General features: G+C 47.6%; 1 protein-coding gene across 9 annotated transcripts in view; it reads right to left on the bottom strand.

The window, feature by feature from the left end:
• The window catches only part of RYR1 (ryanodine receptor 1), a 208,782-nt gene that overhangs the window by 110,392 nt on the left and 75,641 nt on the right, over positions 1–22,749 (bottom strand). For all 9 annotated transcript variants that reach the window (XM_081200102.1, XM_081200099.1, XM_081200103.1 and 6 more), the window contains exons 24-35: positions 21,122–21,281; positions 18,871–19,018; positions 17,771–17,973; positions 15,458–15,632; positions 14,167–14,375; positions 9,592–9,974; positions 7,198–7,330; positions 6,721–6,881; positions 5,558–5,723; positions 4,020–4,106; positions 3,126–3,352; positions 662–1,583 (exon numbers count right to left, since the gene is read on the bottom strand). In XM_081200102.1, the coding sequence (XP_081056228.1) occupies positions 662–1,583; positions 3,126–3,352; positions 4,020–4,106; positions 5,558–5,723; positions 6,721–6,881; positions 7,198–7,330; positions 9,592–9,974; positions 14,167–14,375; positions 15,458–15,632; positions 17,771–17,973; positions 18,871–19,018; positions 21,122–21,281 (2,974 nt within the window). The remainder of the gene's footprint in view (positions 1–661; positions 1,584–3,125; positions 3,353–4,019; positions 4,107–5,557; positions 5,724–6,720; positions 6,882–7,197; positions 7,331–9,591; positions 9,975–14,166; positions 14,376–15,457; positions 15,633–17,770; positions 17,974–18,870; positions 19,019–21,121; positions 21,282–22,749) is intronic.

Below are 22,749 nucleotides of genomic sequence, written 5' to 3'. Positions count from 1 at the left end.
ACGGTGGGAATAAGATGGCTGGGAAGCCACGGTTGAAGGACCACAGAGGCTGGGTGATCTGGAGGGAGCGGGGGTGGGAAGGAAACCCTAAAGCCAGAAATGACTGGCAGAATCCGAGACCAGGGAGAAGAGTTGGTGGAAGAAGATTGGAAAAAATTTAAAGACTATCTTCAGAAATAGTGTAAAATTAATGAATGTTAAAGGGATGTTGGATTGAAAACAAGCGGTGTTGGTAAAAAGATCAATAAGAATATGTAAATATGGACTGATAATGGTGGAAAATATATATTTACTATAGGTCAAGACGCTGAGTAAGGTTAAATGATAAAGGGTAAGGATTTGCTGAATCAAATATCTGAACTGGAGTACAAAAAGGGAGGTGTGAGGAAGTCAAGAAGCTAGTGAATGAAATGTGGGATATGAAAATGTTGACCTTTTTTCTGTTTTGCTTATTGGTGTTTTTATACTCTTTTTTTCTCTCTTGTTGATTGTTTATTGCTGTGTACTTTTCATGTGTTTTGTTTTGTACTCTTTTTTCTGTTTTTATAATTTTTCTTGGCTTTTGTATTTTGTGTTTGGACTTTGAAGTTTTTGATTGTGGAACTTTAATAAAATTATTTTTCTTTTTTAAAAAAGGAAACCCTAAAGCCACACCCTTTACCTGCAGCTTGACAGATTCAGGAAGTTTCATCTGCAGCAGGCCTTCCTCCAACCCTTCCTCATCCTCCTTGGCTTCCGCTTCCCCGGCCTCGATGGCTTTCAGCTCCCTCTTCTCGCCTCCCTCCACTTCTTCCTTCTTCCCTCCTCTGGCCTCTTTCTCCGCCCCCTCTTCGTCTTCTTCCTCCGCTGCTGCCATCTCCTCCTCTTCCTCCGCGGGCGCTTGCTCTTCCCCTCCCTCCTCAGCATCCGCTGCTGCCTCTTCCTCCTCCTTGGGCTCCACGAAGACGTTCGGCTCGATCATCTTGAGGATGTGGCGCACGTCCTCGTCTTCAAAGACGCCCATGATGAGGAGGGTGCAGATCAGCTTGAGGACCGGCACGAACTGGAACTCCACACTGCCCCCGACGGGGTCGCGGGTGTGCTGCCCGCCGTCCTGGACGGCCTCGGTCAGCATGTTGATGGCCTTCACCTTCAGCACGTCCAAGGGGATGGACGGGCTCAGCTGGTACAGCTCCTTGCTGTTGCTGACGAAGCAGGTGTCCACAAAGTGCAGCGGCGGGCGCAGGCAGGTGCTCATGCCCACCCCGGGCAGGCCGGGCTTCTTGGTGCCGGCCGGGAAGAGTGTGATACTCTTGGTCTCGTCCGTCATGGGGACGATGAACTCGCTGTTCATCATGAGGCGGGAGCGCTTGGCGGACTCCAGGTGCATGCCGATGAGCAGGTCGTAGTAGCCGCTGCGCAGAAGGCCAGGCAGGTGGTTGCTCTCGATGGTGTACAGCAGCTGAGACTCGTCCACGTGGCTGCACAGGGCATGCGCCACCCGGTTGTTGCCCAAGGCGCAGACGGCGCAGTACAGCTTCAGGGTATGCGAGTGGAATTTCAGCAGGTCCAGGCGCTCTGAAAGCTCCAGGATGTCTATGCACCTGCGAAGGGGAGTCAGAAGAGGGGGACGTGAGGGCACTGTGTGGCAGGAAGTGCCCTGTCCTCCAGGCCTGGGCACCATCTTTTTGAAAAAGCTCTAGTTCTCCACAAGACAGCTGAGCCTAGGGCTGCATCTACACCTTACATTTAAAGCACATAAAGGTAAAGGGACCCCTGACCACTAGGTCCAGTCGTGACCGACTCTGGAGTTGCAGTGCTCATCTCGCTTTATTGGCCGAGGGAGCCAGTGTACAGCTTCCGGGTCATGTGGCCAGCATGACTAAGCCGCTTCTGGCGAACCAGAGCAGCGCACGGAAACGCCATTTACCTTCCCGCCAGAGCGGTACCTATTTATCTACTTGCACTTTTGACGTGCTTTCGAAACACATAGCTTCTCCAAATGAGTTGTGGGAAGTGTCGTTTATCCCTCATGGAGCTACAATTCCCAGTATTATTATTATTATCATTATTAGATACCTCCCTATGATTTTTTTAGGGAAGTATAAGTTGAAAACAAAATAGAGCAAAACAGATGCAAAGGGTGAATTATTAATATAATAGGCTTAACATGGGTCTGTAACTACGCATGATGATAATCTTAACACTTTCTTTCCTATTTATATTTTCTTAACAGGGCGTCTCTTCACGTGCCTTTCGGATGAGGAAATAACTCAGAGTGCTCGTAGTTTGGTGTACATATTATCCTCATTTTATATCATCATCGTTGTTGTCGTTATCTGCTTTTCACCAGCAGGTCCCAGGGCAGGTTGCAACCGCTTAAAAGTCAGTATTAAAAGCAGTATTAAAATAAATTATAGTAACAGGAATAGGTAGGCCCTGAAAACTCATACTTCAGGTGGCCAATGCCAGTGTAAAGAGGTGCATCTTTAAGCTAAAGGTAAAGGGACCCCTGACCATTAGGTCCAGTCGTGACCGACTCTGGGGTTGTGGCGCTCATCTTGCTTTATTGGCCGAGGGAGCCGATGTACAGCTTCCGGGTCATGTGGCCAGCATGACTAAGCCGCTTCTGGTGAACCAGAGCAGCGCACGGAAACACCGTTTACCTTCCTGCCGGAGCAGTATCTATTTATCTACTTGCACTTTGACGTGCTTTCAAGCTGCTAGGTTGGCAGGAGCAGGGACCGAGCAATGGGAGCTCACCCCGTTGTGGGGATTCGAACCGCCGACCTTCTGATTGGCAAGTCCTAGGCCAAAAGGTGTATAGTTAAGGTGCCAGACGCACCTTTGTAGGGAATGAATTCCACGACTTAGGGCTGCCACATCCTCTCCAGGGTCACCACTACCCCAAACTTCTGAAGGTGGTGGAACTACCAAGAGAGCCCCCTGCTTCAAATGAACGGTGGGCATGTGACTTCTGAGAGGTGAGTGGGAGGAGATATGCTCAAAAGGTCTCCATTTTCTTCCAGCCCTTTGTGGGAGCAAGTGGCTCATTAGGAGCTCTCCACGGTGCTGAAATTGCTGATCTGCCTTAGGACTTGGTAGAGCTCAGCTGTAATTCCTACAGGGGCTTATAGGAGACTCACCGGCTTTCCTCTGGAATGTGGAGGGCCATCATGATGTTAGGCTCTGTACACTCAACCATCCACCCATGCCGGTCGCTGAAACGGGCAACTTCCACCCGCAGGAACTCATTGGGCATACGGCTCCAGGTCATCGGTGTCAGCATCTGAATGGCAAGCCGTGGTGGGCACTGGGGTTCTGGGTTCTTCCGCTCACTGCGGAACATGGCAGCTGAGATGGGCATGATGTTCTGCCAGGGGAGGAGAAGGGAGACGGAAGAATGTGGTCACTCTGACTGTCACAACTGCAAGCTTCCCTCCGTTCTAAAGTTTTGAGGGGAGGTCAGTTTGGATATTTGTGGATCCCTTCTAAGCCTGTGACCCAGTATGCAGTGCGGTTTAGAATCTGGCAGAAGAAGCAACTGAACCAGGCAGACTCGTTTCTTTGTTAAGGTAATGCCCTCAGCTGGCCAACTAAGTACTTCCGTTTATATGTCCAAAAAAGTTGCCCTGTTGCTATAGAGACAAAAGGATGGGCCTTCTCCCACCTCATCTGGCTGGATGCCATGTGATCCTAGGATGGAGAACAGCAGGTGGAGGCTGTTTGTGAGAAGGTTTGGGCTGATGCTGGAAGCTGGAGACACAAAGGCTTGTCTTACTCTGTGCTGTACCCAGAGCTGGGAACTTAATGTGGAGGCAAGATCTGTTGGGGTGTTAATGCTGTGAGGCCTTCCATTCTATGCTAAGGTTGTATTGAAAGGCAAATGTAACCATATATCATGAAGACACCACAGTCTCCATTCACCTTCATTTCAAGGAAACCGAACCCTGGATAAGGATTGGAACCCTTAGAGTCCCTCACGGCTCAGCGATTGAGATGTGTGCAAAAACAATACTATTTGGCGGTTTGGGCCTTACCTTCAACTTGCCCAGTTCAAACTGGATTACGTTCTGGCTTGTTGGGAGGGCAACGACAGCAGGAAACAGCTTCGTGTTTGGCTCCACCTGCAGTGCGACAGGTGTGTAAGATGATGCAGTAAAACACATAGGAAAAAGGTTTCAACTTGTAACTTTTTCTCCCAATGAATGATGGGGATTGTGGCATTGCAAGGATGCCCAGTACCCTGGATGCTGAGTCATGTCATGTCAATGTTTTGTTTATTTTTAATGTATTTAAAACAATTGAATATACCAGCTTTTATCAATTATTTCAGGGCGGTTTATTTTTTATTTTTTGTAAATACATTCAAGCAAATCAGAGAGTATTGGTCCTGCAGTCTCTGACATGCACACACGCCTGACATTTTTGGCCACTACGCTAAATCAGACACACCAGGTAAAGTAAAAAAATTCCTTCCAGTAGCACCTTAAAGACCAACTAAGTTAGTTCTTGGTATGAGCTTTCGTGTGCATGCACACTTCTTCAGATACACTGAAACAGAAGTTGCCAGATCCTTCTATATAGTGAGAAGGTGGGGAGGGGTATTACTCAGAAGGGTGGTGGGAATGGGAGATTGGCAGATAGCTGAGATGAGCCTGTTGACGACTCTTAACGACTGTAATAGGTCTTGCAGGAAAAGGCAAGGGGTGAGAGCATTTACATGGGTGGTTTCACAGCCCCTGAATCTAGCAGCGATCCAGACACAAGGTGGATGTTTCCTGCTTGGCAGGGGGTTGGACTCGATGGCCCTTGTGGTCTCTTCCAACTCTATGATTCTATGATTCTATGGAAACCTGGAAGGGAGTTAGGGAACCAGGTCAAGTTTAGGGCTCAGAGCTGACTGTGGAAGAAAGGGAGCCCATTGTGCCTCAGGCTGAGGGATAGGAGACCCCAGAGAAATCTATTGAGTCAGAGCCTGAACCCTCACAGGCACCTTCCCACGAAGAACCAGATGCTTCCAACTGCACATCACCAGCCTGGCAGTGTATGGGACAGAGGAGATTTGCCCGCCTTTAGGGCCGAGGGTTGGCCCTTAAAGGCCCTGTAGTTCTCCACAAGCCTGGAGGATGTAGTCTGGAGACAGAGGGTTATATTGTCCACTCACAACCTTTGCTGGAGGGGTTGGCAACTTTCAACCTGGCTGAAGCTTGCATCGGTTCAGAACATGGCAGGTGCATATAGCAGGCATCCTTGACCATGCTCTGGAAAGAGGACTGTTTTCTGAAAGCCTCAAAGGAGAATATAGAAGCTCCAGCCAACAATTCCCCTCTTGTGTGTCTCCGGCGTCGGTGGTTGGAGGTGGAAAATGGAGGTTGCATTAAGTTATCCTTATCGACAGTTTCACATCTATTTTAATAACTCATTTAAAGACTATCTAAAGCCAGCATCCATCCCCACACCTTGTGGCAGCAAGTTCCTTAAATTAAATATGCACTGTATGATGACCACCTCTCTGTACTCCACAGTGTCCTGAAAAATGTGTTCTGCCCTTCCACCCAGAAGGTGCCCCACTCACCTGGAAGAAAGTGTTGACCTCTTTCCCATTGGCTGTAAAGGTCATGAGGCCTGTTGCCAGGTCAACGAGGCAGCCAATCACCAGGTCTACAGTGCTGACCCGAGTCTGCTGGGTACTGGAGACGAAGTCCCCTCCCCACACCATGTAGCAACTGCTTCGCTTGATGCTACGAAAGGGAGAAACAGTTGAAGAGTCCTTCTGACCAAGACCTTCTTGAGGTACCACTAAGCCCTGGAAAGCCAGGCTTCCCCAACCTGGTACCCTCCACATGTTGCTGAACTACAATTCCCATCACCCCTCTTGTCTGTAGCCTCTTTTTGTGCTCATCCTTTTGGCGGAGTGAAGGAATGGGTTCCCAAAACCTAAAACCTGACTGGGCAGTCAGTCTGAAACAGGCCCCAAAATCCGCATTTTTTCTTTCTCCAAGGGAACATTTCTAAAATGCTTTAACATGAGCTCTCGAGCCAAAATCTAGCTGTATAAACAAGTGCTCAAAGTTCTCTCCTTTATCAGTCCGTGACGCCTAATGAATGGCCTTGTCCATTCCAAAGTGGAGCAGGGATGACGCATCTGGGTCTTATCTTACATTGAGGCACAGACCTTGTCAGCCACCCGGGAACGGGGCCAGGAGTTGGTGACCTCTTGCTCCAAGATAAGAGTTTAGGAACAGGAACAGGAACACCCTTTTATGGTCAAGAGTACAGGAAGAGGAACACCCTTTTATGGTTAAGAGTACCAGAGCAGGAACATCTGTGATGTCAACCTGCATGTATAAGCTGACGTGGTTGGATTCCTGCGGAAGGGGGGAGAGGGTACCTGGAGGATATATATACTGCATGAAATTTCTCATTTCTTTGGACTTGCTGTGGACTGACCACGCAAGTGCCTTCTGCTATCCGGAAAGCAGAATAAACTCTTTCTCTGAATCAACCTTGGTATCATTTGACTTCCTCCCTCCCTCCCAGGAGCAACACAGACCCACCAGTCGGTAAAGTCTAATAAGGCTACAGATCAGTCCTTTTATAAACATTCATGGATGAGCATTTGAGGTCCTTGTTTTATCTTTGTCAGACCTCCTTTCAACCTTCACCCACAATCAACTAAGGCACGGGCCTGAGGAAATGTTTTATGACAGACCCAAAAGGAACCCGGCTAGCTCTCACCTGTCGTGGATGTTTCCCTTGTCGTCACCCATGGTGACAGTGACGTTGCGCACCTTGGTGAGGTCAAAGTTCATGTCGTGCTGGTGGTAGTCAGGTGTGACCCAGCCTACCCAGACACAGGTAGGCTCCTGGCCCGCAAAGATCCGAACTGAGTAGTAATACTGTAAGGAGAAAGGCCCAATGACAAACTGTGGTTTGCTTAAGCTAGGAAGCAATTCCTCCTATGGTGCAAGTTGAAGGAAGAGAGGAGCTATGCGCAGGATTTTTGAACTCAAAACATTTCCCCAAGCATACAATCTCTGGGAGAAGGCCGCATGCTCTGAAACTGGTCTGTGAATTGTGCTTTAGCCCCACCCAGAAAAAAGATGCCCTCGACCTGTAGCAAAGCACACCTGAGCACCCCAAAGTAAAGGAGGAATCTCTGCTTCTATCAAGAGATTGCATGCCAAGCCTCACAAAGAGCCAAGTCCTTGTTACCGTTGTGGTGTTCATGATGATCTCGGGGTCATCTCGGTTATCTGGAACCACCTCCTCTTCCAGCCGAGGTACGGTGGGGACGACTGGAGGAGGGCTGATGAAAGTGGTGGCTTTCTTGGCCTTGAACAGAAAACTGGAGACGTGGGAGAGAGGGAGCATGCTCAGAAACGGAAGCTGGCGCTGCATCCAGATAACCAGACCTCATTCTCTCCAAGGCTGCCATCTTTGCTTTTCTTGGATTAAAGTGCATTACTGAATGGGACTTACTTCTGAATCAATCCACATTGGACCACACTGTTAAACACGCAAGGGGCACTTTCACACGGCAGCACACTAGGGCCTTGTCACTGCTTACGCATGAATGTTTTGCACAGTACCACCCGCATGCCATCATGCTCATACGTCCCGTAGTTTCTCCCCAAAATTCCTAACTTTAATAAAGAAACTGAACTCTGCAGTAACTCAGAACAGGGCTTTTAGCATGGCTGCCCCCTGTTCTGTGGAATAGCATTCCTGTTCAGACGCGACAAGGGACGTGGGTGGCGCTGTGGTCTAAACCACTGAGCCTAGAGCTTGCCGATCAGAAGGTCGGCGGTTCGAATCCCTGCAACGGAGTGAGCTCCCGTTGTCCAGTCCCAGCTCCTGCCAATCTAGCAGTTCGAAAGTACGTCAAAGTGCAAGTAGATAAATAGGTACCACTCTGGCGGGAAGGTAAACGGTGTTTCTGTGTGCTGCTCTGGTTCGCCAGAAGCGGCTCAGTCATGCTGGCCACATGACCCGGAAGCTGTACGCCGGCTCCTTCAGCCAATAAAGCGATATGAGCGCAGCAACCCCAGAGTCGTCGAAAACTGCACCTAATGGCCAGGGGTCCCTTTCCCTTTTACCTCAGACACGACAAGTGCTCACTAACTGCACTTTCCGGAAACAGCTGAAGACATGCTTGTTCAAACACAATTTCCTAGTAGGACAAATGGGTCTTAAACACCAATGTCCACCTGTTAGGGTTTTAGTCTTCTTTTAAATGCAGTGAGGGGGTCAGTGACTCTGTGCTGGACAGTAGGGGGTGGCTTTCTCCCCCTGGCTTGCCCCACCCTCCAGCCCTAGGAGCCTTCAGAAAGGAACTGCTGCCCGAAAAACAACTGCTGCTTCATGGAAATGTTGACTTGATCTATTAGTGAGCTGTACTGTTCAGTTACATGTTTTTATATGTCAAATGAACCGTTAATTAATGATTATTAATTTTCTAGCGTTGTGTTGCAGTGACATTATATGGCTCACGGTGTACAATTATTGCATCACTTCATTTAGTTTCTGAACTGCTTTGAGCACAGATTTACTTGCAGAAAATGTGGTTCAAAAGTAAAACAACGACCTGCGCTTTTGTGCTTCTAACTGTTTTAAAAATCGCCTTAAGCAGTTGGTTTGGAAGGCCATCCTATATTTTCTTCCCATTTGATAAGAGATTTACCATTCCTGCAGAAAATCTGATATATAAAACCAACGTGCCACATAAAGGGTAAATCTGAATTAAATGGGGGAGGGAGGGATGAGGTGGCAGTCTCATGGGAAGCCAAGCATGTTGCTGCATGTTCTTTGGAGCAAAGTTGGGATATAAATGTACTGTATTTTTCGCTCTATAAGACGCACTTTTCCCCTCCTAAAAAGTAAGGGGAAATGTGTGTGCATCTTATGGAGCGAGTGCAGGCAGGAGACTCTGCTCAGCGCTCCCTTTAAAGAGTCGCATGGAGCATGTGTGCGGCTCTTGGGGGCTTTTCCCCGAGGAGGGAGAAGGGCTGCCCTTCTCCCTCCTCGGGGGAAAGCCCCCAAGAGGATGAAGGCTCCTCTTGCCCGGGAGAGGCTGCACGCGGCTATCCCATAAGCCAGGACGGCCAGCGGGATCGCTGAGCTGCGATCCCGCTTGCTGTCCTGGCTTCTGGGATTCAGAATATATTTTTCTTGTTTTCCTCTTCCAAAAACTAGGTGCGTCTTATGTTCTGGTGCGTCTTATAGAGCAAAAAATACGGTAATAACACAGAAGAAGAAGAAGAAGAAGAAGAAGAGTTTGGATTTGATATCCCGCCTTTCACTCCCCTTCAGGAGTCTCAAAGCGGCTAACATTCTCCTTTCCCTTCCTCCCCCACAACAAACACTCTGTGAGGTGAGTGGGGCTGAGAGACTTCACAGAAGTGTGACTGGCCCAAGGTCACCCAGCAGCTGCATGTGGAGGAGCGGAGACGCGAACCCGGTTCCCCAGATTACGTGACTACCGCTCTTGACCACTACACCACACAGGCAGGAAGGTGCTGAAGGGAAGCCATCTGAGGTCAGTGGGGCGCGCCCCACGCAAGAACAGGCAAGAAGCCTTTTCTCCCCACTCCCCAACCCAGCCCTCACCCTCGCTTGGTCTTGCCCTTTTCCGTCGAAGCATCCTTTTCGTTCTCGGCCTTGGAGGCCTCCTTGGGGGGCTCCTTAGGAGCGCCTGGCGGAGCGGGACCTTGCTTCTCCTTCTCGGCCTCTTCGGCCTCCTTGGGGCTGGCGGTTTTCTTCAGCTGCTCGTATTCCGAGTCGAGGTCGACGTCCTTGACCTCGTCCTCGGGGATGGTGAGGGCGTGCGTGAGGGGAGTGGTGCCCGCCGTGACCTTGAACTTCTCGTCGAACTCCACGGGCATGCTGAGCCGAAGGAAGAGGAGCTCCACCACCGCGTTCTGCGAGCCAAACGTCCGGTGTGTCATCTTCAAGCACGGAGGGTTGTCCACGGTGCCGTCGATCCGGGACACCTGGAAATGGAGCACAGGGCGGCACGGGTTCACCTTACGGTTTCTCTTTCGCACAAGTCACCTGCAACCAAACCCACATCCTTACCTGGTTCTGTGCCTAGAAACGCGGCACAAAAGGAAGTCTAGATGAGCCCTCAGAAAGTACCAACCGTAAGGGAATGGCAGAATATGCAGAAATGGCTCAATTGACAAATAGATTAAGGGGAAATACAAAACAATCATTTATGCAAAAATGGGATATGTTTAAGAAATACCTACAAAAATACAAAAATATAACGACACAACTTCTATGGCAGCGTTTAAATGACCCTTGTGTAAATTAAATATTATTAAATAAGGGAAAATGGTACAATTTGTTCTAAGAAAGTATGAGAAAATATAGTAAGAGTAAGCGAAGAAGTATAAGTACATTCAATGCTGTAAATGTAACTTTCATCGGGAAGTCTACTTTGACATAATTTAGTTTATTCGATTTTTACTTTGGTTTATTTTTGTTTAGTTAGAAAGTATTAGAAAAGAGCACGTATAAGTACTAGTTTAAATCAATATTTAACAGTATACAGTGGTACCTCGGGTTACATACGCTTCAGGTTACAGACTCCGCTAACCGAGAAATAGTACCTCGGGTTAAGAACTTTGCTTCAGGATGAGAACAGAAATCGGGCTCCGGTGGTGCGGCAGCAGCGGGAGGCCCCATTAGCTAAAGTGGTGCTTCAGGTTAAGAACAGTTTCAGGTTAAGAATGGACCCCCAGAACGAATTAAGTACTTAACCTGAGGTACCACTGTAATTGGGATGTTGGGAAAGATGGAGGGCACAAGGAGAAGGGGACGACAGAGGACGAGATGGTTGGACAGTGTTCTCGAAGCTACAAGCATGAGTTTGACCAAACTGCGGGAGGCAGTGGAAGACAGGAGTGCCTGGCGTGCTCTGGTCCAGGGGGTCACGAAGAGTCGGACACGACTAAACGACTAAACAACAAACAACACCACTGTAATTATTTAAGGTTATTATTATTATTATTAGTTTTACCTTTTCTTTGTATGTGTATTTAAGATTGTTTATGATATCCTTGGATGTCAATTAATAATAATAAAATTTTATATATATATAAAATGGGTGGCTCAGACGTGGGTCTCTCCACCCCCATCGTTCAGCCCGGATGCTGAGGTCCAGCGCCGAGGGCCTTCTGGCGGTTCCCTCATTGCGAGAAGCAAAGCTACAGGGAACCAGGCAGAGGGCCTTCTCGGTAGTGGCGCCCACCCTGTGGAACAGCCTCCCATCAGATGTGAAAGAGATAAACAACTACCTGACATTTAGAAGACATCTGAAGGCAGCCCTGTTCAGGGAAGCTTTTAATGTGTGACATTTTAATGTATTTTTAATCTTCTTGGGAAGCCGGCCAGAGTGGCTGGGGAAACCCAGTTTATTTAAATTCTTACAGTGGTACCTCGGGTTATGTACTTAATTAGTCTGTTCTTAACCTGAAACTGTTCTTTACCTGAAGCCCCATTTTAGCTAATGGGGCCTCCTGCTGCCGCTGGAGCACGATTTCTGTTCTCATCCTGAAGCAAAGTTCTTAACCCGAGGTACTATTTCTGGGTTAGCGGAGTCTGTAACCTGAAGTGTATGTAACCTGAGGTACCACTGTGTTATATTAATATTATCCCCTTGGTAGCTCTGGCTCAGTAGCTCCTCTTGTCAAGCCGACATGGCTGCTTCCCTCAGACACAGCCAAGGCTTGCCTCTCTCCCCTGCCTCCTCACTGCTGCCCACTCTGTGCATGCCACTCTTTGCCTCTCTCTGGAGCTCCATAACAATGCCCGTTCCTTTATTCTCCTGATCCCTTTTCCCCAACATGGCTTTGTCATTGCAATGGGTATGAGTTACTCGTGTGTAAACTGGTGCCTTCCTCGGTTAATTTGCCTTGTTAAAACTTTCTGACTGCACAGCCCCTTCTCATGGCGGCTGCCTCAGTCACTGGCAGAATCCGTCAGTGGGCGTTTCTTGAACCTCTTCCAACATAAAAGTTAAAATAAAGAAATTCCTTCCAGTAGCACCTTAAAGACCAACTAAGTTAGTTCTTGGTATGAGCTTTCGTGTGCATGCACACTTCTTCAGATACTATGGCAGACCAACACGGCTACCTATCTGTAACTAGAACATAAAAGTTGTTTGACACCCAGTCTCCTCCTCCCAGTGGCGTAGCGTGGGGGGTGCAGGGGGCCCCGGCCGCACCGGGCGCAACATCTGGGGGTTAGGGTTAGGGGGCGCAAATCACTTGCCTTGCCCCGGGTGCTGACAACCCACGCTACGCCACTGCCTTCTCCTCTCACTGTGCGGGAGTCTTCTGCGCAGGGAAGGCGTGGGTAGCGGAGGACCCGTGCTCTCCTCACTGATGTCCAGTGAAGAGTCCTGGAGCCCTCTCTCCAATTCCCCCGTCTGCTCCCCTTCATCCCTGGTGTTGTGCTGATTGGCTTCCCCCTCTACTGAGCTGTTTCTCCCCCTGCTGCTGGGTCCTTCGCCAGCATCATCTGGGAGCCTCCCCTTCGCCTCTAACTCCGATGTCAGTTCCCTGACAGTCATATACCTTAAGGGCCTTCTCCCTCACCTTGTCTCTCCATGGTGAGGCAACAAGCCTGGAATCTTCCTCTGTCTCTCCTTACATTTACCTCAGAAACCAACCTCCCTCTTATCTTCCTCACAGGGTTCAAATTTTGAAACAGACTGGCTTCCATTTTTAAAAAATTATATATATATATATGAATAGGGACAGCCATATAAGCACTCCTCCAGTGACTCACTTTTTTATTATTTTATTTTATTTATGATTTTCAGTTTTATACATTTTAATGATTCCACAGTCATTTTAACATTTCAAAACCTGACTTCCTTCCCCCTCTTTCTGCAGTTCCTTAAATTTATTTTTAATACCTTCTGCATATCCAAATTAATTTGTTTCATTTATTCATCTGCTTTAAATATATACTCTTATAAAACTGCAGGTTATTACAATAATCCTGCCAGTGTTCTTATCTTATCTTGTTTGTAAATATTCAACAAACAATTTCCATTCTTTTATCTTGATTTCTTATTTTTCCGGTAGGTTTCACCACCCCGTGAACTCACTCTTCATTATGATTGGGCTATATAAGCTCCCCTTATAATTTTGGTTCTATGTTACCACATCTGTGCAATTTGCTTTTTTAAAAACTGAATATTCCCCGCTATTGCTTTGTATGGTTATGTGTTTGGTACATATGTTGATGATAAATCAATTTAAAAAACCACATTAAAATAACGTAAGATGGAATGTGATATCAAAATAGAAAAGAGAATTTTTACAAAATAGTAATGATAAATTAAAGCAAGATGTTTAATATAAAGGAAAATATGGAAAAGTCAAAGGTTCATGTAGAAAGCACAAAGTTGAAATTGTATGTATCTTTTGTGATATCTTTATTGGAATGACTGAAATGAAGATGACTATCTGTTGTATATACATGGGAAATGAATAATAAAGCATTTATGGACTATGCAGAATTGGATAAATTAACAGGAAGGATTCGAAACCTGTGGGACCAGAGATTCTTAGAAGACTGGAGTAAATATATGAACTATTTGAAAAGCAATTGTAATGAACAGATTACGCCAGTAGGACTGCAAGATGTTCTGTAAGGAGGACTATTTGAAATATTTCAAGAAAGACTATGAGTAGAATTATTAGTTAACGATCATTAAGAGTAACAGAGAAATTAAGAAATGCAGAATAAGTGATAAAGAACGGAAAATCATCAGAGGTGTTGACGGAAGTCTAAAATATTGTATAAGATAAGAAGTTATGCTATATGATTGTTGGAAATGATATGTTTAAAAAACTAATAAAAACGTATAAATATATAAAAAAATGAATAATAAAGCATTTAAATGAAATAAATTTGGGAAAAAAATCATTCCTCAAGTTCCCTCGCATTCCCACCCTCCAAGCTTTCCTTCTGCCAAAGAATGCCCTCTGAAGTGAGGCGAAGGAGGTGTTCGCTCTTTTCCTCACAAACTGGGCTTCTAGAATGATCTAGAATGTTCTAGAGTGTTCTAGAATGTTCTCTGCAGGCATCGCTCTACAAATCCCGTCTCTCTGGGGTGTCCCTTTCCCCCCACCAGGCCTCAGTTCGCGCAAGCGTGGCAAAGCTCACCTCATAATGAGGGTGCTCCGTGGGCACCGTGGAGAACTGGGGCAGGCTCTTGCTGAACCACATGGTGATGTCCCGCTTCATGTTGATGGCGAAGGGCTCAAAGCCTTCTTGCAGGCCGCAGATGGTGAAATAGCGGAGGGTGCTGACATCCTGGCCCAGGTTGAGGCGCCCCACCTGGGACAAGCCCAGGCTGCACACCGGGATGAAACCTGCAAAGCCACACAGGTGGAGGGAATTAAAAACCCAATTTTCTTGGTGCCCATCACTAGAGCCCATCGGTCTGTCCCAGAGCTGCTTTGGATTAATGTTAATTATTGCACGGCTCAAGGAAAGACACAAGCACAGAATTTGGTACCGGGCTGGGTGCTGGGTTCTGCATCCAGGGGTATAGGAATGTGGGGGGGGGGGGAATCCGCCCCAGGTACCATCATGGAGGGGGGTAACAAATTATCAAGGAACAATTACTGCCCTACTAAAGGTAAAGGGACCCCTGACCATTAGGGTCCAGTCATGGCCGACTCTGGGGTTGCAGCGCTCATCTCGCTTTATTGGCCAAGGGAGCCGGCGTACAGCTTCCAGGTCATGTGGCCAGCATGACTAAGCCGCTTCTGGCGAACAAGAGCAGCGCATGGAAACGCCGTTTACCTTCCCATCGGAGCGGTACCTATTGGTCTACTTGCACTTTGACGTGCTTTCAAAGTGCTAGGTTGGCAGGAGAAGGGACTGAACAACTGGAGCTCACCCCGTCACGGGGATTCGAACCGCCAACCTTCTGATCGGCAAGCCCTAGGCTCAGTGGTTTAACCCACAGCACCACCCGCGTCCTACTAGGGCGGTTCATAAAAAACTTTTTTTTTTTAAATGCCGGCTCCAAAAGGTCTTATCTTACTACACTAGGGATTATATAGCTATATATGAAATTTCATGTATATCAGTTAATATCTTGACCACTTTTGGTGAACCGTTTTTTGGTAAACCACCAGATCTGGACCCCGGGCCTTAGTTTGCCTACCCATGCACTAGAGCAGCCTTTCTCATCCTGTGGGTCCCCAGATGTTGTTGAACTACAACTCCCATCACCCCTAGCTAGCAAGGTCAGAGCTCAGGGATGATGGGAATTGTAGTCCAACAACACCTGGGGACCCACAGGTTGGGAACCGCTGCACTAGAGTGTTCTATTCTCCTTGTAGCTGACAAAGATACCCTGCAAGTTTTTCATGTGGCCCATGAGCGAGAGAGAGAGAGAGAGAGAGAGAGAGAGAGAGAGAGAGAACCTGAGTCCTCTACTTACCATCCCCGATCTCAATATCTTTGAAGGCCAACTCCGACCCCGAATCGCTGATCAGCATCTCCCCATTGAGCGTGAACATGATATTGTTGTCGATGAGGTCTATCATGCAGCCCACCACGTCCCCCGGTTGCCACGGCCGGCCAAAAGGCTCGCTGCCCACGTGCCAGCGCTGGCCCTGAAGGATAGGAGGTTGGGAGAGGGGGGAAGGATCAGGTAACAGGTAGCAGGAAGAGGAGACACAAAGCAGGACTTGGCTAGCGGGGTCCACCCCCCAGGATGAGGTGGGTGCAGCTATAGCTGTCAACTTACAGATTTGAAAATAAGGGACCAGCAGTCTCGAAAATAAGGGATCAGCAGCCAAAATAAGGGATCAACAATTACTTTGATAAAATACATATTTTGTTGCGTGCAAATGGCTTTAGGTACCTATTAGGTCCATAAATTACCATATAGCATATATTCAACACAAAAAAACAGCAAAAATTTGTTGTTGACAAAGGACAGCTGGACATAGAAAGGGCCCCATTACCTTTAGTAGCTTATTTAAGGGACATCATCAATAAGGGACAGCAGCGGGACAAGGCGCTGGGATAAGGGACTGTCCCGCCAAATAAGGGACGCTTGACAGCTATGGGTGTAGCATACATTTAAAGACCTCCGACAGCACTTTAAAACAGTCGTCACGGCTTCCCCCAAGGAATTGTGGGACCTGCCATTTGTTAAGACCCTGAAAGGCAACTTAAGGTAGAATTTGGGAGAGACCCCTGCTTGCAATTCTGAAGGGCTGTTGCCTGTCAGTGTGGACAACAGTGAACTAAATGGAGGAATAGTCTTACTTGGACCACGTATGACACACATTTAAAACCACATGATACAATTTTAAACAGTTATGGCTTCCCCTAAAGAATTCTGGGAGCTAAGGGTGTGGAGAGTTGCTGGAAGACCCCGTTCACCTCAAAGAGCAGGGGGTCAGCAAACTTTTCCAGCAGGGGGCTGGTCCACTGTCCCTCAGACCTTGTGGGGGGCTGGACTATATTTTGGGGGGAAAAATGAATGAATTCCTATGCCTCACAAATAACCCAGAGATGCATTTAAATCGATCCCATCCTCGTCGCCAGTGTTAAGTTGTGGGTGACCATATCAGACGACACAGCGATTCTTCAAACAGCTCTTGTTTATTCACAGGCCAGAACAGAACTGAACTGAAGGGTTCAGCCAGCCTGCTTATATAGAGCTCCACTACAACGTAACTGTAACAACTTTCTGTAACTATCCAATCACTGAATGTCACTTTCGATCCCTTATTTGCATATGTGGACCTGAACTATCTGCAGTATCCCCCTGCTGGCCCAGGATGAGAACTTCAGTACATAACAACATTCTACTCATGTAAAAACACACTGATTCCCAGACCGTCCATGGGCAGGATTTAGAATATGATTGGGCCAGATCTGGCCCCTAGGCCTAGGTCAAAGAGCCACAATTTCCAGAGTGTTTTAACTGTCAGTCACTCTTCCAAGCAGCTCTAGAAAAAGTACCTATGAGAGAATAGGGAGCCTCCTAATAACTCTCAGCGCCTCTAACAAACTACAGCTCCCAGAATTCTTTGGGGGAAGCCATGACTGTTGGAATGAAATCACGCCAGACGAGTAGCAGGTGTCATGTGAGAGAGGCGTCTGCCGGGGCGAGCCCCGGGAACTCTCTTTTATTGAATATTACAAAACATTGCCACATGTGTGCTTGTGGCTGATTGGTTGATACAAACACAAAGAAACTTGTTGCTGATTGGTTAACATAAGTACAAGGCGGGAATTACATGTGGACATTAATCATCGATAGATTAAAGGCTGGGAAACGAAGCTGGAACTAGACAGGCATGAAACCTCCTAATTAAATTATAACCAAAGATTGATATAGCATGGCTAAAACAATTACTAATGATTGATCATAACATGAAAGAATATAATAAGTGAATTCCGTAGATGTGGTCAGCTGTGCATTAAGAACAGGTCATAGTGTTTTTCATGAACTTAGCAATGAGGGAATGTCTTGGTCTTTGGAACAAGTTGTACAGTGTGTGCAGAAACAGAGAAAAGCTTATGGGCAAGACTTCCCAGAATGCAAGAGAAAAGAAGCAATGCTGTGCAGAGAGAGGACTTCCCTTTACACGACTGTTTAAAGCACCGCAGGGGGCTGGACTAGAGGCCCCCCCGGGGTCCCTTCCAATGCTACAATCCTACGATTCTGTTCTAAAGTGGCATCACAGAGCTTTGAACGTGCAAATGAGGCCGTAGTTCATCCCCTCTGACTCACCCGGTGTCCGTTGAAAACATAGGAAAGCTCATCCGCTCCCAGTTCCACGTCAGGCCGCACGTTGGGTCGTGCCCACCCTACTCGCATCTCTCCCGTTGTGACGGCCTCAAATTCAAAGTACCATTTGCCTGACTTCACTGCGTAGAACTGTTCGGCGCGGAAAATGCGGACCTTCTCTGATCGGCCCTTGGTCAGCTCCTGACCTGTTGAGGAGTTCCAAGAAGAAATGAGGAGATACAATGGTGATGTTGCCTACTTACAGATCTACAGGCTGTGGCACCCTGTTCTGTTCACTCTCCTCTAGGCAGAGAGCCCAGTCACACGTTCAGATGGATCACATAGCCCTGAGTATCTGAGATTGTACAACTCCAAGCTGCAGATGGGAGTCCAGATTGTTCTCCCTGACATCAGAACTTCCCCATATTTGGAACACGAGCATGGCCGGGACAAGATTTTAGCTTAAACTTGTTTTTGCATGCCGGCTTCTGCAAGCAGAAAGGTAATGCACATAGAAAACTAGCGTGCCAGGAAGAAAGTTGGGTTAGAATTCCTCCTCTTTGAATTTGGGGATTTTGTGCATAAGGAGGTTTTAAAAGAAATACAGGGAAAGCAAACCTGCAATTCCACTCTTCTGCAGTCTCAGGCAGCACAATCTGCTACATTTATTTATTTGAAATATGATCTGAAAACATTCTAAACCTTTGCCTTTCCAGCTCAAATGCGCCTCCCCCAAAGGTTGCTTATAATATCCCTGCTATCCCTGTATAGCAGCAATAAATAAACAGAAGAAGCTTCATATGAGTTCATCAAATGCCCAGGCAACTAAAATCATCTAAAGCTGTCATTGAAAAGAGAGGAGCGGTGGCGTCAAACAAATAATTCTGGAAGGGTTTTCCCTAAATGAGGCACCACCACCCAAAAGGCTCTGCCCCCAGCCACCAACCACCTAGGCTCCAAAGGCACCGAGAGCACAGCTTTTGATAACTGTCTCATTAGCCAGACAGGCCTGTGTGCCTCTCCTAGCTGTACTGCCTGCTCTTATCAGCTCTCCCACTAAGACTGGCAGAAGAGGAAACTCAGGGAAGCAGAAGGACGCTCACTGGCTTCCTGGTCTGGTGGTTCGATGTTGTATCCATAGCCGATTAGGGTGCGGACCGCTTCGCGCAGGCTGTCCCGGTTCGTTTTCTTCGTCCGCTCATCTAGCAGGCTGTAGGGCACTAGGCGGGGGTTGCGTTTGTTTTTGATGTCCTAAGAAGGGCACAGAACAAAACACACACATAAGACAGGCCCGTTTCCCAAAACCCATAGCTGTCAACTTACAGATTTGAAAATAAGGGACCAGCAGCCTTGAAAATAAGGGAACAGCAGCAAAAATAAGGGACCTGCAGCCTCACCTGTTCCAGGCACTCCAGTCTTCCTGTCCTCCTGCAGTCTGGTCAAACTCATGCTGGTAGCTTCGAGAACACTGTCCAACCAACTTTGTAACCAGAGGTTCAACTGAATAGAATCTGAATCACATGCACCACAAGGCCTATGCAACCTCAACTTAAGATGGCTCCCCGGCCTGGCTTTGCACTGCAAAGTTTGCAGCAGCACGTGCAACAAAATGGCGTCCAGCATTCAAAAAACCCCTCAGCTTGCATTAACTAGCCACACACAAGGCATGCAAGCTCCACCCCCCAGTTGTTCTTAGACTTCTTAGTGGGTGAGCAACACAGCCAAGCAACACAGTTGGAGCCTCCCTCCTCCCTGGCCGGCAGGGAGGGAGAGGAGCTGCTTCCTTTGAAATTTAAGGGACATCATTTAAGGGACATCCATCAATAAGGGACAGCAGCAGGACATGGTGCTGGAATAAGGGACTGTCCCTTCAAATAAGGGACATTTGACAGCTATGAAAACCACACCCACCTGTCCATTAGCTGGCATCCACAGGTGATGTCAACTGATGGGTGGGTGAAGGGAGGGATCAATCCTGCCGGGTGCTGCTTCACCGGTGCAGGGAACGTGCTGTCGAAGCAGATCCCTCTCCCAGCCCACAGCTTAGCTTTGATGGGTGGACTGGATCGCACCCCTATTAGTCACCTGACGTCATCATGACATCAGAGGACAGGCAGGAAAGTTGGATGGGTGGAGAAAACCATCTGGCCCACTGAGCCAAGAAGGTTCTCCATCCCTGGTATACGCCACACAACATAAACACAGGTATCCTTTATGTTGAACAAAGTACGCCTGACTAGAAAGGTGGAAGGAGCAGAACAGGACTCAGGAATCCTGGCTCACAGCTTCTCTTTCTGTCTTAAGTCAGAACATCTGACTCCTGTGACACAATGGCCATTACATTTTTCTTTCTTTTCTTTTTTTAAATTTATACCCTGCCCTCCCCGGCCAGAGCCGGGCTCAGGGCGGCTAACACCAGCAAAATTACAATAAAAAAATAATAGGGGAGGGGGGGGGGAAACCAATTTAAAATACAGGTTAAAAATACAATTTAAAATGCAGCCTCGTTTTAATAATAGCCCATAGATCAAAACCATAAGGGGAGGGAAACATAAGGGTCAGACTGAGTCCAAGCCAAAGGCCAGGCGGAACAGCTCTGTCTTGCAGGCCCTGCGGAAACATGTCAAGTCCCGCAGGGCCCTGGTCTCTTGTGACAGAGCGTTCCACCAAGTCGGGGCCAGTACTGAAAAGGTCCTGGCCCTAGTTGAGACCAACCTAACCACCTTGCGACTTGGGACCTCCAAAATGTTTTCATTTGTGGACCTTAAGGTCCTCCGCGGGGCATACCAGGAGAGGCGGTCCTGCAGGTATGTGGGTCCTAGGCCACATAGGGCTTTAAAGGTCAAAACCAGCACCTTAAACCTGACCCTGTACTCCACCGGGAGCCAGTGCAGCTGGTAAAGCACTGAATGAATGTGATCCCACGGCAAGGACCCCGTAAGGAGCTTCTCCGCGGCATTCTGTACCCGCTGGAGTTTCTGGGTCAGCTTCAAGGGCAGCCCTGCATAGAGCGAGTTACAATAATCAAGCCTGGAGGTGACTGTCGCATGAATCACTGTGGCCAGATCAGGGCGAGAAAGGTAAGGGACCAACTGCTTAATATGGTGGAGATGGAAAAATGCCACCTTTGCTGTGGCTGCAACCTGCGCCTCCATGGAAAGGGAGGCGTCGAAGGTTGCACCCAAGCTCTTGACAGAAGGCGCTGGCACTAATTGAGCCCCTGCAAGAGATGGGAGTTGGCTACCTCTGGTTTGACTTTAAGCTTTCCTTCCTCCCCTGTCACCTAGAACCCTGCCAGGTTCTGGGTTGCAGCCTTTGCTAAGCATCGCTCTCATGCCAACTGGTATACCATACCTGAACAACACTGTAGGTCCAGCCCTGCTGGACGCGATCTCTTGCCCAGACATTATGTCCATTCTCTGCCAGTTTGTCCACCAGGGTGTTCTGGGCCGGAGTTAACTTGATGTGGTTGAGATCCAGCGGCGCTGGTTTGTAGCCATTTGACATCATGTACCTGTCAAGAGGATCAAAGCAGGGCTTTAGAGCAAGGCGAACGCCCCCCAAAGCCTTTCTTTCCACCTATTCACAGCCACGGAGCTATTTGGGACAGCATTCCCCTCGTCTTCACCAGCTCATTTGCCCATCCGGACAAATAAACAATTCTGTATCGGCTCGGTGGGAAAACAGGCCAGAAAATCAACCGTCCCGTCTCAAAATGGTAAGCCAACATTGCATAGCCAGGGCTGCAATTCATAATTCTGCACCAAGCACTCCCACCAAAGCCAGTTCTTTGCACGTTTGTGTTCTTCATCAGCTTGGATGGTAAACAGATCCAAGGGATGGGCAGCTGGCAAAAGCCGCAAGTCTGCATTTTGTAACGCTCTTAAGGCAGAACAGACTCTGTCTGTAGGTATCAGGTAGCACCAAGAACTAGTCTTTCATATATTTTATGTGTTTGGATTATTAATGTACAGTGGTGCCCCGCAAGACGAATGCCTCGCAAGACGGAAAACTCGCTAGACGAAAGAGTTTTCCGTTTTGCAGGTGCTTCGCAAAACGAATCTCCTATGGGCTTGCTTCCCAAGACGAAAATGTCTTGCGAGTTCCTGCTGGTTTTTTCCCCCTCCCCCCCTTTTTCTAAGCTGCTAAGCCGCTTATCAGCTGATCCGATCAGCAGATAAGTCGCTAAAAGCCGCTAATAGCGCTAATCCTCTAATCCGTCAATGGGCTTGCTTCGCAAGATGAAAAAAACCGCTAGACGAAGAGAATCACAGAACGGATTCTTTTCGTCTTGCGAGGCACCACTGTACCTGGATGACTTTGTATTGTTTAAACTTATGCCGATAAAAGGCAACTACAGAGTACTGGGAAGAAGTCTCTTAGCAATTTTTAACAGGGGGTGCTAGGGATTGAAACTGTACATAACTTGACCCTCTAAAGATGGGGTGGTGGCCACTAAGCTTGGTGGTTTTAAAAAACGATTGGATAAATTCACAGAGGGCAAGTGGCATTTAGGCACAATGGCTAACTGTTGGAAGCAGCAATGTCTGAATACAGGAGAAACTCAAAAAATTAGAATATCGTGGAAAAGTTCATTTATTTCAGTAATTCAACTTAAAAGGTGAAACTAATATATGAGATAGACCAGGGGTCTGCAACCTTTAAGACAAAAAGAGCCACTTGGACCCGTTTCCGAAGGGAGAAAAAAAACTGGGAGCCGCAAAACAAGCCAAATGTAAATAACCACACATTCTTCCCCTTCCCCCATTCTCTCTCTTTTCCCTGAGTCTATTTCAGATAGCAAAGAGGGGTATGGTACCTCTCATATCCATTTTTTGCAAAGCACCATGTGCATAGAGGGCATTATACAAATTAATACATAGAAAAGTGTCTGTCCCTCCCTGCAGTTCAACTCCCTCTCTTTTTACCAACAGCACATATCCATTCCTTCTGCTGGTGCAACTTTATCATCATTTCTACAT

Source organism: Podarcis bocagei, assembly GCF_964188305.1.
Source record: "Podarcis bocagei genome assembly, chromosome: 7".
NCBI classification, from domain to species: Eukaryota; Metazoa; Chordata; class Lepidosauria; order Squamata; family Lacertidae; genus Podarcis; species Podarcis bocagei.
The sequence above is the reverse complement of the archived record's forward strand: the minus strand, read 5'-3'. Positions and strand labels throughout refer to the sequence as shown.